This window comes from Micrasema longulum, unplaced genomic scaffold (genome assembly GCF_059751315.1).
Source record: "Micrasema longulum isolate JH-2025_06_02 unplaced genomic scaffold, ASM5975131v1 h1tg000744l, whole genome shotgun sequence".
NCBI lineage: Eukaryota > Metazoa > Arthropoda > Insecta > Trichoptera > Brachycentridae > Micrasema > Micrasema longulum.
This window is the reverse complement of record NW_028277938.1, coordinates 410,539-424,366: the sequence shown is the minus strand read 5'-3', so window position 1 is coordinate 424,366 and position 13,828 is coordinate 410,539. Positions and strand designations below refer to the sequence as shown.

The 13,828-nt window shown below is 32.5% G+C and overlaps 2 protein-coding genes across 2 annotated transcripts; both read left to right on the top strand.

Moving 5' to 3' along the window:
• Positions 1-647: 647 nt before the first annotated feature.
• Baldspot (elongation of very long chain fatty acids protein baldspot) lies at positions 648-4,599 on the top strand. The gene has a single exon (XM_088230257.1). The coding sequence runs from the start codon at positions 685-687 to the stop codon at positions 1,243-1,245; it is 561 nt and encodes a 186-aa protein (XP_088086383.1). The 5' UTR covers positions 648-684; the 3' UTR covers positions 1,246-4,599.
• A 2,836-nt stretch (positions 4,600-7,435) lies between these two features.
• On the top strand, positions 7,436-11,193 carry kri (uracil phosphoribosyltransferase krishah). The gene is made up of 4 exons (XM_088230258.1): positions 7,436-7,672; positions 7,751-7,943; positions 8,943-9,110; positions 10,843-11,193. The coding sequence occupies exons 1-4, from the start codon at positions 7,554-7,556 to the stop codon at positions 11,023-11,025; spliced, it is 663 nt and encodes a 220-aa protein (XP_088086384.1). The 5' UTR covers positions 7,436-7,553; the 3' UTR covers positions 11,026-11,193.
• The last annotated feature ends 2,635 nt before the right edge of the window (positions 11,194-13,828 follow it).

Genomic DNA, 13,828 nt, shown 5'->3' with positions numbered 1-13,828 from the left:
TTTCCCGTAGGGGTAGGCAGAGATGATAAAACGCCATATCACTCTATCTTTGCATACAGACCTCGCTTCCTCTACATTCATACATCTTCTCATGCACGCACGCACGCCGATTTTTCCTACTTTTGACATGTCCATCTTAAAGTATTTGATGGACTTGATCGTGCCATGTCTTTATCGGTCTTCCTCGTTTTCTGCATCCATCAACATTCGCATAATAGATCCTTTTAGCCGTTCTTTCGCTGCCCATTTGCTCTACATGTCCAAACTAACGCAGCACCCCTTTCTTGATTCTGTCGATAATGCATGTTTCAGCCTTACACTCGACATTTGTGCACCTATCATACATCGTTTTACCACACATTCGCTTAATATTCAACAAAACAGTTTTAAACAAATCAAAGTAAATAAAAAAATATTTTAAAAATAAAAAGGTGGTCATGGTCTCTCCATGCAGCTATATAACGCACCTAAGTTTACAAGTTATGAAAATATACTATTGTACTGGGGTGTAGAAAGAGACAGTCATAATTGAATGAATGTCTAATTAAAAATGTGTTTTTTTTTTTAAATTGTATGCCAAGAACATATTTTTTAAGTTATTACTTTTTTTTTTTTACTAAGAACCGATTTTCTCCTCTTTTCAGTTTCATTGAGCAAGATCGAGTGAGTGGATTCTGGACATGGATGTTCGTACTGTCGAAGCTTCCGGAACTGGGAGACACGGTGTTCATCGTCCTGCGGCGGCAGCCGCTCATCTTCCTCCACTGGTACCACCACATCACCGTGTTGCTGTACTCCTGGTTTTCTTACACGGAATACACCGCATCAGCCCGCTGGTTCATCGTCATGAACTACTGCGTACACAGCCTGATGTACTCGTACTACGCCCTTCGAAGCATGGGCTACTTCCCTCCCCGGCAGTTCGCCATGGCCATCACCACCCTTCAACTTACTCAGATGATCGTGGGCTGCAGTGTCAACATTTGGGCACACAAATACCTGCGGGAGAATTCTCCTCACTCTTGTCATATATCTCAGTTCAATGTAAAACTCTCCATAGCCATGTATTTCTCCTACTTTGTGCTATTTGCTCGCTTCTTCTATAAAGCTTATCTTTCGGGAAAGAAAGGTGGCAAGAAAGGAGTGACGGGGCCTGGAGAAGGCATCAGTATGAAATCGTCGGTTCGACAAAATGGACAGATGGACAATAACTCGTGCCACGAGAATAAGATTAAAGCACACTGACTCTTCCGGTTGTACTCTTAGATAACAAAATATGCCATTGATTTTTAGCCCAGTTTTAATAATATGATTGCTCTGTCAATTATTCTGGGGCAAACAGGTTGCTTCTCTGCATCCGGGTGATTTTTTAATTCATTAATTTTCTAGAATGAATAAACATTTCCATTAATAATAAAGTAGAAATGAATCATTTTGTCGATACTCTTGTATTTATTGTATGCGCCATATTACCCGAGCCAAACATTTTCATTTCCACAATGGACTTGTTGAATTTGAGGTAATATGGTTAGTAAATAATAAATTCTTGCAGTATTCGGGTTCTTAAGTAATCTATCCCAATTCCTGTTTAGTGTGTTTTAGCTCTTCTATTGTTAAGTCTGGTTTACAAATAGAGTAATTAAAAGACATCAGATGTAATATGTATTTTATATCTATTATATATTTTTGTAAAATAATGCATTTAACTCTGGCTTAAACTGGAATTACCTCACTAGTGAAGAAAGACGTGGTTCGTGACTCAAAATACACTGAGACAGTTGATAGTTAATTTTTCCTTTCAATTTAAAATTAAGCTCATCTCTTCTGCAGCTTTATGTGTGTGTTTTTAGGTAACTCTTTTTACTTTTTTCTTTATTTCAAATTACTTGAATTTTTTTAAATACTGATTCTTTTTTACGTACACATTGAATTCTTAACCATTCGTAACTATAAATTTAAAGACAAACAATTTTCCTTTCCTTTAGCTGTGTGGTTTATAATCAACAACTGCACTATGCTGTAAATATAAGAATATTATTTTTTGATTTCCCGAATAAATCTCACTGATGCAATGAATATTCCGTAATATTTACGATTACATGTATTCACTACTGACAGTACTAGTCCAGTATACCCTAATCGCTTTACCCGCACAGTTGATGCAGAGATATTTTCACTTCAGTCTCAACTTACCTATTGAGATGGAAGTTCTCCGGTGATTTGTGTAATAAACCTTATGTTTGTGTAACAATTTTGTATAATTTATCGCTACTTGTATGTGTTGTGTATTTATTACCTTTGTATTCTTATGAATTTGTTACTCTTCATACATTAGAAAAGGAAGCGAACACCCGTTTCCAATATTTCTATTCTGATAGTTATTTATTTATGTAATATTTAGCTTTTGGGCACTAGTGATAATGAACTTTATCAGTGATAGTAATGTACTAATATTTATTCTTGGATAAGGGTATATTTTTCTTCACAGAATGTTGTATTTATTTTCATGTTATAAATCTATATTGCTGATTTTTGTATTGCATTGAATTCAGTTTTATAATCCCTTTTTGATTAATTTTATTTCATTATGTTTATGATACGTACACCTAAAATAAGTTGGAGTATATTTACCTGGCTGGGTGAACTTTGGCACACATACGCCAGATTTTACATTTAACTTTGGTTGTGGTGTTAGCGTTAATTGTGATTACTACTCGTTTCCCCAAATGGAATATTTCTTCAAAGTTTTACCAAACTTTCCGCTTTGCTTGTGTGCCAAACTCCCGATTTGGTTTTGCTATAAAGCTAACTTTCCGCGCTAAATAAACTTATGTTTGTAGCATCACAGCAACAGTCACGCTAGATATGATTAAGGGTTAGCTGTTATGGTAATAATGGTTGATTAGTAATTGTGTACCATAAACTTGTGTATATTAATAAGGATATCGTCACTAGATATAACCCGCCCACTGCTGCCTGTACTGGAGACTATACCTTCAGTGCATGGGGTTGAATTATATTCGATTTTACTATTCTTCGTAATGTTGTGAATATTCTTTTTTTCTTAAAATTATGAGCAGTATAGTCAATTTTCTCAATTAGGTTATTACACTCTTGTGTGTTGTAAAAACTCGCATCGTTACCTGTTCTCGCAATGATTCCAGTCACTGTGTAGTTACATAGATTTATTGAAGATGCTTCTTTGTTCCTAAATATGCAATTCTGAGAAAACGTGTTATCTAAAACCATGTATTTACTTATAAAGCTTGCCAAAATATTGGAAAACCAGTTTGTAGATGTAGAGGTAGAAGTATTACGGTATTCTAAATACCTTTAAATTACTTTTTGCTGTATAACTAGATACATTATAAGGTATAAGGTGTAAGGCTCCTTTACGGTGGTTTTGGTTAGGAATAATATGGAAATTATTTTAAATACTTATTCTAAATTGGAAAATTGTCGATAAAAATATTTTTTATACAATAATTAATGCTTTTAATGAATATGTTGTTTGAGAATAACAAATTTCAGTAATTTCAGCATTATTCCTGTGGTTCCGTAGCCCTTCTCACATATTGAACAAATGCTTTCGGAAATGGATTGAAATAGGAATATTCTAGAGAAATTGGTACTAAAGCTAGTGGTAGTTAGGGACTGAAACAAAATCCGTAGAAATATTTACAATTGTTACGTGAAATTGTGATTTTAATAATATGAATACATATGTCTGTCCTACTATAGAATAGAAATTTCCGATTATTGCCTTTGGTTATATTGAACGTAATCATTGTGGCCTGTAAATTAAGTAATTAAATATTTCAACTCTTATGAACCCCTTACCGTAAGTGAGTGACTTAAGGTGGAAAATGTTTTGTATTCAATGTTTGGAAACATATTATTTTTTACAAATTATGAAAATATTTTGTTCATATCCGTAATAAGATTGGCCTAGAGAAATAACTTTTTATTTCTTCATAATATTAATACAGTGGAACCAAAGTCAGATTTTTAAATTAAAGCCAAATACGTATAAAATCACCATTAATCAATTGTGATTATTTCTGAAATAAAGTGAGATAACAAACAGTGAAATGTAAGCATTTTATGACAATTGTGTATGGTATAATCTTATCATGGTAACAATATTTTTATTTATAGTTTTACTATATAATATGTCACAGATTTAATCATAATTTTCCATTAAATGAAGTGTCATGGTAACAACTTCATAATATAGTTGCTAAAGAAAATACACTGAGTATCTCGTACTCAAAGGTGGCATATTTAATGTAGCGAAAGTAGTTAAGTCTAATACTTTTTGTTATTTAGTTCTTTATTTTTTTTAAATTATTTAATGAGTTGACAGTTAGACACAATATTTAGAGTTTAAAAATACTTGTAGCGAGGTACATAGTGTATTTCTTTGGCTGGAGTATGTACAATGCTTTATAAACATTTATATGTGTTTTATTTTCTGTGCTTGTAATGATTTCAAGATCAAATATAGATTATTTGGTCGCTGAATATGTATTTTTTATTTTGTTTGAACGAAACTATTGAATGCAAACTTGGTTAACAAATTATAATTATGAAAAAACACTTCTGTTTTATTTTTAAACTTCTATTTACCCTCATAATGTATTCTACGGTTTACCTGGTTGTGTAAACATACGAAGTATTATTATTATGGATAACTTATATAGCGCCATTTTCATAATATAATACCTCAAGGGCGCTTTACAGTGATTATATAAAGATATAAATTTAATTTTAACCTTTTAATTTAAGAAAAATAATGTACTATGTCACCGCATGCTAAGAATTTATTGAAATGATTTAGAGAATTGAAATGATTTAGAGAACACGTGGGTTTTAAGTTTCTTCCGAAACATCATTTCACTCTCACAGTTTCGGACCTCTATTGGGAGAGCATTCCATCCCGTAGGGCCTGCGACCGCAAATGCGCGTTCGCCGAATTTAGTTTGCTGTGTGCGTAGAGGTACAATAACTTATTTTTGGAATCTCTAAGTTAAGTCATATCACTCCACTACTCCGGGAATTACACTGGCTACGTTTTCCACAGAGCGTGGAATACAAACTGCTGGCTTATGTATAAGTCACTGCACAACTCTACTCTAGAATATTTAAGGGAACTCTGCATTCCAGATGAACTAGCTGACAGACGTATTAGGCTTAGATCAGCTACATCTATGTCGAAAAGAAAAGTTATTATACCTCTACGCAAACAGCATACTAAATTCGGCGAACGCGCATTTGCGGTCGCAGGCCCTACGGCATAGAATGCTCTCCCAGCAGAGGTCCGAAAGGTGAAAGTAAAGTGATGTTTAGGAAGAAACTTAAAACCCACTTGTTCTCTAAATCATTTGAATAAATCCTTAGCATGTGGTAACAAAGTACATTGTTTTTCTTAAATTAAAAAAGTTAAAATTAAATTTATTTCTTTATATAATCACTTTGTAAAGCGCTTTTGAGGTATTATTTTACAAAAATGGCGCTATATAAGTTATCCATAATAATAATAATTAGATAATCCACCCTACCCTTCTTCTTATTTATTCCTTTCTGAAACTTCTAGATGCAGGTTCTGCAGTGCACATGATAAAACTCCTACATGCATTCTATGTAAATGTGATGCTTTACATCACAAAAGAAACCACATCATCAGGGTACCGCTGGTTAAACTGAGGATGTTTGAGCGCTCACGCCCTACCTTATAGCCCGATACTTTACTTGGAGGAGAAGATTTAGCAATATGACAGCACTTGTCCTTCACTCAGTAGCCGGCTTTTTAAAGACCTGGGCTTGGAGGGCGAGAACTAATTTATCGAGACCTGTCACATTAGATTTTACACAAGTCGCAGTGAATTTAGGAGCTTTTATAGCTCTTACCCCCATCTTCCAGAATACTCTAATAACGTATAATCCATTTCAGTGAATTTTTTTAATTATTCAATAAAATGAGAAAATGCAAACATTTTTATTTGTAAGTCACATTTTTAATATGCACCTATATATACACGAATAGATTACAAACAGTTTTACCTTAATGCATTTTTGCGAGTGTTAAATGCCTGTCTAAAGGAAAGTTATTATGAAAATAGATTAAATTTTTTAATCCTGAACTATTTTTGAAGTTTTGTATAAATAACTTTATTTTGATAATGGATAATAAAATATTCTAACTTAATACAACAGAGGGATAATATTTTTGAAAAGGGAATTTTTATGTCTATATATTTACAGGGTTTATGGCCTGTCCGGCTGGTTTATGTGGGCGCTTTTCACACTGTAACATTTACCGTTCTGCCTATGTTTGATAAACATTTCCTCAACTGTTCCATCTGTTGACTCTTGTGAAGTAAAAGAGCTAAAAACTATGTTGATGCGGGTAAGGTTCAACTGGCCTAATTATTTCACCTACTAGGCAACACCTGAAAAAAAAAAAAAAATTAATTTTTTATTTTTTATAAGACAAAAAACTAAGGAAATAAGTATTAACTGATTTTTTTGGCAAGGGAATCTAAAAAGTGTTCTTTTAATATATTACATACGAATTTAATCAACCAAAAATACCGCTGGAGTGTCATAAAAACTATCATTGTTTAGAGTAAAAATAGCAATCATTTAAAACTAACGACGCTTAGTCGCTATAGCAAATTTATTTCAGTAAAACATTTTTGAAGTTAGATACGTTATTTTTTGTTTTGTACACCATTTTGTGAAAAGGACCTAAATTATATTGTTTTGGTATTTGTTACAATCAATATAGTGTAAAGTTTCCGCAAGCTAAGTTTTGTAAAATTTCCATTGAAAATAAACGTAAAAATGAAAAAAAAACCATTAAAAAAATTATAAAAGCGTCATCTATGAATAATCAGTTTCTAAGTGCGGATAAAGAAAAACGATGATGGTTACTATTTACAAACGGTTTGTTTTGTATGGTACATGTACACTTGAATAATTTATAATAATAATCAAAGTTTATTAACAAAAATAACAATTATTTTATCTACTACATACACACTTAGGTAATAGATTTCTCTGGATCATGTCTAGTCTGCCTAACTAGGTACAACCTGTTTTAAGGCAGACATTTTTATGCAAAAAATAATCAATAACATTACTACCTACTTGTTAATTTATTGTACAGTTATACAATATTAATTTATTATTTAGGAATGTATTTTGTGTAAATTTACCGATTTTTCTCGATTTTTTCATAAAACTTATTTTTATGAACAAGTAAAGCAGAGGGTTTGAATATACTTTGAAATAAATTTGTAAATAAAACAAATTAGTAATAATATTTATTTGCCCTATTTTGTAGGTAAGTACTTTTGATGTCGTTGTCTTTGATTTTTAATAAATCTCTGGACTACAATCAACAAGACAATCTTTGACCTGCGTTATATCTGTAGTCTGTGCCAATTTTGACATTTGGTTTGACGTTTTTGATATTTGATGTTTTGTTGCTTCTCTCTAGTCACCACTTAAGTTATTTATTCAAATTAACCATATCCTATTAATTGACGATGGGTAGCGCTGAAGTTGCTGCTCAGATTTCTGATATACATGATGAAATTGGTCCCACGCTTACCATATTACCACCGAATGATAATATCAAAGAGTTACAAACAATTCTGCGTGACAAGTAAGGGTGTTTTTGAGGTTATCTCGCAATGTGATTTACGCATATTTATTTCATGTTTGAATTTTTTATTGTTCCCAGAAATACGACAAGAAATGATTTTAAATTTTACGCAGACAGATTAATTCGTTTAGTGATAGAAGAAAGTTTAAACCAACTATCGTTTACGAGCTGCGAGGTGATAACCCCGACTGGCGCTTCCTATGAGGGACTTAAATACAGATCTGGCAACTGCGGGGTGTCCATCGTGCGGTCTGGAGAAGCCATGGAACAGGTTGACTTTATTTTTTCATCCTCAGTGCATTACAAAATATGCATATCAGATAAATAGAAAAAAAGCCATGTAAAATTCACTTACATATTACAATTTGGAAATTACTTTCCTAAGAAGAATTCCACTGTCATGAAATATATCGATATCTAAGGCGATATGATTAAATAACTAAATTGCTCTACCTACCAGCATAGCCATTGGCAGGTTGGTTCTGCATCTGCACTGTGTAACCTTTGCCGAAGATAATTTATCAGGGACAAATAGACCTAATTAATTCAGACTATCTGAATTATGTATGCGACCACTAACCAGTTTAAAAAAGTAAAAACCCAAATGAATGTCCCCCCTCTTCCGCAATAATTAGCCCATTCCTAGTAAGAATTTGATTGACATAATCTTTTATTGCTAAGTTAGAATTAGGTGAATAGACTAATTTCTAAATTTGTTGCAACAAAAGGAAAACATTGTTGAATAGGGAATATGGAAGTCTAGGCATTAACGGGGCTTATGACCTGTCATTGGCTGGTTTGAGTGGCCTCTTTACACACTGATGTTGTTTTCGATTCAATTTGGGTTTTCATGTTGTGTGTAGTATGCATTGTCTAGATACATTGCTCAATACAACAGCTTAATATATTGCCGCTAATCCATTAGGGTGGTCATGTATTTAACTTATTTTCAATTATTTGGCTGTGTATTTTGATAAGAAGAATACGGAATCATGCATAGCATAATTAACTATGTGCCCTGTATTTTTACACTTAATCTTGTAAATTTTAGATCATTATGTACTTATTGTAAAATTAAACACAGGTTTGTCAATCCACTTACTGTTCAGTTTTAAAGAAGTGAAATTTTAAATGCAGTTATCAAGTAAAAATAAACGAAAAATTCTGCTTATTAGTTAATATTGTTAGTTAAATTTTTTCTGATGACTACTCTTAATAATAATGAGCTCGAGTGCTCCCCATCATATTTTAAAATCAACAATGTTTTTAGGGGCTCCGTGATTGCTGTCGCTCCATTAGGATTGGGAAGATATTGGTAGAGAGTGATACCGACACTCACGCCGCACGCGTTGTGTACGCCAAGTTTCCTGAAGATATTGCCAAGAGGCAAGTTCTGCTTATGTACCCCATCATGTCCACGGGAAATACTGTTTCTCAGGTACCTAAATAAAATAGGTTTTATTACAGTTTATGTGAAATATCAATAAATTTTTTGTTTTGTCAATTAAAATGTCATTAGGTAGTTATCGCCTGCAAATCAAACGGGCATATCCCATATTTAGCAGCTTTCCAGGAGAGCCAAAAAACAGTGTTTTTTGCCGGTTTCATATTCATTTTATTACATATTTCGCTAATAGGGTCAAAACTGCCACTAATTTCTATAAATATCACCTTTTAAGGGTCGAGGGACTGATAAGAGCGCAAAAAATGTTTAGGTATTAAATATTTATTAGTATAAAAATGGCTTTATTTTTAGACACACCTATTTGTGCAGCTCCGAATTAGAAATTCTAGGAGCATTTTATGGTTATGCCCAGATATTGTGCTATATTTAGATGAATAGGGGAACATGATAAGATTAAAAAGATAGATGCATTTTTAAAATTCTTTTTACACATTCAGTGCTCTTTACGAAAAATGAAAATCAACAAAATAGAAAGAATTTCTTTAAAACAGTCTTTGAAGGCCACAGAGGCTACATTGATCTTTTATAGAACGATGAAAGGATAGATTTATATATTAAAACATCGATCTGTACACTTGTCTATCAATTATTATTTGTGAAAAAATTACCTCGTTTATTAGTATTCCATGCATCTTTTATTTAGACAAAAGTCAGATAAACTATCGGTTTTCCTGTTTAACATGTTTTTAATGAATAACAACTATCAAATAACATATTTGATTGCACACTCCGGCACACTGTCCAGTTACTTTTGTATATATACAGGTATCAAACATCTATCAGCTATAATCGGAAGCTGGCAATATTCACAAATGCAAGCACGACAAAGACTATGCGCCGAAAACTTTGATAGGTATACCATACCTCATAGAAAACATACGCCATAGAGTGCAATCATTGTTATATAAGGCGCATGTTTAGTTGAGGCTATTTGTGCTGGCGGTTTTTAAACTTAACAAATGGTTCGTGAGATAGGGCTCAAGCGTATTTTTGTAATTAAGAATGTTAGAAATGTGCAGGTTTGTGACAACATAAAGGTGAATATTGAATCATTTTTCGAATTCGCTAATTGCTAAAATAACATTACGAATAACATAAAATATTTAAGGTGTTATTATATTGGGACAGCATGTCAAATCAGGAACCCTTGAGCGATAGTTCAACATTATTAACGTATAATACTCTCCAATAGCAAGAGTATTTGCCTCTTTCACTGATGCGAATTTTGGGATACTTAAATTATTTTTAAGGTTTTCTGAAATACGCCCGTTTGTTTTGTGGGCGACGAGTTGTTCTCAATTACATATCTCATAAATGTCATATTATTTTTAAATATTTGTTTTTTTCAGTTTTAACCAATAATATTATTTTATTATTGAAATAAAAATCCATAATTTTGGAATTATTAGTGACCGGTTTCATTGCTTTTATTTCTACAATAAATTACAATGATTTTCCACCAAGAATTTTCTCTAACAATCTTGAATGTATCAATAATTTTGTCGTTGTTCATAAATATGATAATGTTAACGCTTATACTCATTCACTTCCTTTTTACAATTGATTTAACAAGTTTTTCTTTTATGACATTTTAATTTGTTTTTGATATTATAATTCAAAGTACAAGAAATTTTTCAAATATATATCCTATTTGCATGTGCAAATTGAATAAGTATGAAATTAAATCAAATTCTAACATTTTTAGGCTGTCAACGTCCTAAAAGCACATGGAGTTAAAGAAGAATGCATCATCTTATCAAACTTGTTTTGTACTCCGATTGCAGCAAAAACGGTAGTTGATTATTTTCCAACCATGAAAATACTAACTTCCGAATTACATTGCATGGCACCAAATCATTTTGGTCAAAAGTATTTTGGAACAGATTAAATAATAATACATTATGTGCGAATGTTGACATAGGAATGAATTTTCACTGCTGTTGCATATTAATAAAAAGAGACTCAAAGTATACACAAGACTATAAAGACTAAGGACACCGTAAGTATCTAGTTATATATGTATTATGTTTATGATTATAATAATTTTATCTATTAATATACGATAAATATAATAATCTACATTTTATGGTAAATGTTCTTAAAACCTTTATCATCAAATAGATTTAAATTATTAAATTATATATACAGTAAAATATTGCTCATCAAACAAAATAATTTTGTCCCGAATCATACTCGTAGTGCAAAATATTAATTTAGTGGAACATTTTTTCTAGTCAGAATCATTGTAAAATATATATTTCAATAATGTACTAAATGCTGAAAAATTAATTAATTCTTGATAATGAAAGTTTGCACATGCTTTTATGAAAGTGGTTATGTTTTTAATGTACTCGTTGTGACAATTTCCCATGATTTTTGCATTTCCCTTATTGCTTTTTAAGGCAATTATTTTACAATTTACTTTACTCCTTGTTTGAATATATAATTATTTTAAGCGAGTCATTTATTTTTCTAGCTGTGCAAATCCCTCATTATGTGAGGTGTTCATTTAGAAATATTTAATTGCAGTTGCAATTTTATCACATTTCGTGCTGAATAACATGAGTATTATCAATAAATTGTTATTAAATCAAATATATTTTTACTATATTTGTTAAATGAGGCATGTTCAAAGCATGTTTTTTTTTAGAAAAAGTATATAAAAAATAATAATACAGGGTATCATTGATACACTTGTTGAATATTTTTCCACATAATCGCCATCCCGTTTAATGCATGTGGTAAGCCGTGGCACAAGCTTCTTTATGACCTCCTCAAAGAACTCTCCCGCCAGCTCCTTTCTCCACTTCAGAACCTCTTTCTGCACTTGCTCGTTGGTTAAAATTTTAATTCCGCCCACGCGTGCCATCAGGAAGGTGAAAAGATGATAATCTAAAGGCGCCAAGTCAGGGGAATCACTCAGTGTTGCCAACCCTCGAAAAACTACAGCCCGTTATGGTCACAGTACACTTACTTTCTGAACATGCCTCGTATAATATTCAGATAAGCAATATGCATATTTTGTTAAGCTAAGATCCAATGCATGATTCATTAATAATGTTATTGAAGTTTTGCTAAAGCGGTTTATTGTATTACTATTTATCAATCACTATTTTACATGAAAAATCTGAAATTTTAAATATTTTCATACTAAAATACCAATGCAATGATTGACTATAATATACACACCTTGTTTTATTGACAAAACGTAAATAAACTCCTGAATTTATTATGAACAGAAACAGAACTGAATTTTATGGCTAACCAAAGATATTTTATACTTGTATTATTTTTAAATTGATCTACAGTATAATTCATTATTATGAACTGAAAATCTTTGTTTTTAGCCTTACTAACTTTCATTCTATTTAAAAAAATACGACTTCAGTTTTTGGAGAGAACTTCTCCCATCAATGGGTGTTACAAAACCAATATTATAAATAGAGAACACTGTTCAGGATGTAATGATTTATTCTAAATAAATCATCATTATCATCATCATCCTTCCCTTTCTGCACCTAATTGTGCATAGGGCACTGCATTGGTACACCAATCGCAGAGTATCTTGATCATTTTTGTTACATGAAGGTAAGGTGATCAGTCTTACGCTTCAGGTACCAATCTATGGATTATGAAATATTCTAGTGTAAAAACACCCACAAAATAATATGTATTGTATTGTAGTTGATATCAACTATGTCGGGATTCAAACTGAGACCTCTTGCATGGTAGGCAAATTCGCTGACCATTACACCATGAGGCTGACGATTCTAAATAAATACCAACGTGCAGATTAGTGTTAAGGTCGTTTACATGTGGACAATACAATAGATATGACAATTTCTTCTTGACAAAACGCTGGGACAATACAAAAATTCGGCCGCAGTTCAGAGTGCTGCAAAAATGAATACACGGCACAACAATGGTCAAGTCGGGGGTACAAACTCGTGATGGACCAGTCCTTTGATATTTATTGTTCGTGCCAGATTTTAAAACCCATTGACTACATTAAATATTTGAGAATAAACGCAATGAGCATCGTCTTGATTTTGGATCTGCTTATCCTGGCCTACTTGAGGCAAGGGGACGCCGACCTTTTGCCGATCCGACAGAGCATCTTTTTTAAAGGCTGTCTTGATCATTTGAACAGTTTCCGTGGCAGTCTTGCTAAGCTTGATGCAAATAATGATCGCCATCCTTTGCTCGACTGAGCGCTGCATTTTGACTTTTGTACAAGGTCCTAAAACAACTTCCGCGGAAACGCATGTCATCACTCTCCTGGTGGCTAGAGGAGACTGAGAGACCCAGCGTTTGTTAGCCAACTTCCTCCACTACCATTCCCAACCGGTCCGCACGCACTCTGACGTACAGTCGCGTCAAAAAAGAAATCACTGACATTACTTTCTCGACTCAGCATGTACATAGGGTTGGAATCTTGGATAGAGGCAAAAGGTGAGGGAGAATATAATTTAAAACAATGTTTTCATTTCTTAATAATTTATCACGAACTGAATGGCTATGAGGAAGTTCAGTGATTTTTTAATATTTTTTATTTGTTAATAAACCATTAAACTAAGCCAAAATTGAAATAAAAAATCATGTGTCTTATTATCAGATTTTAAAAAGTTTTGTATGTCTGAAATTTCTCCACATGTGACGTCTCAAGTTTTTTTCCGCTTCTTCTCGGTCAG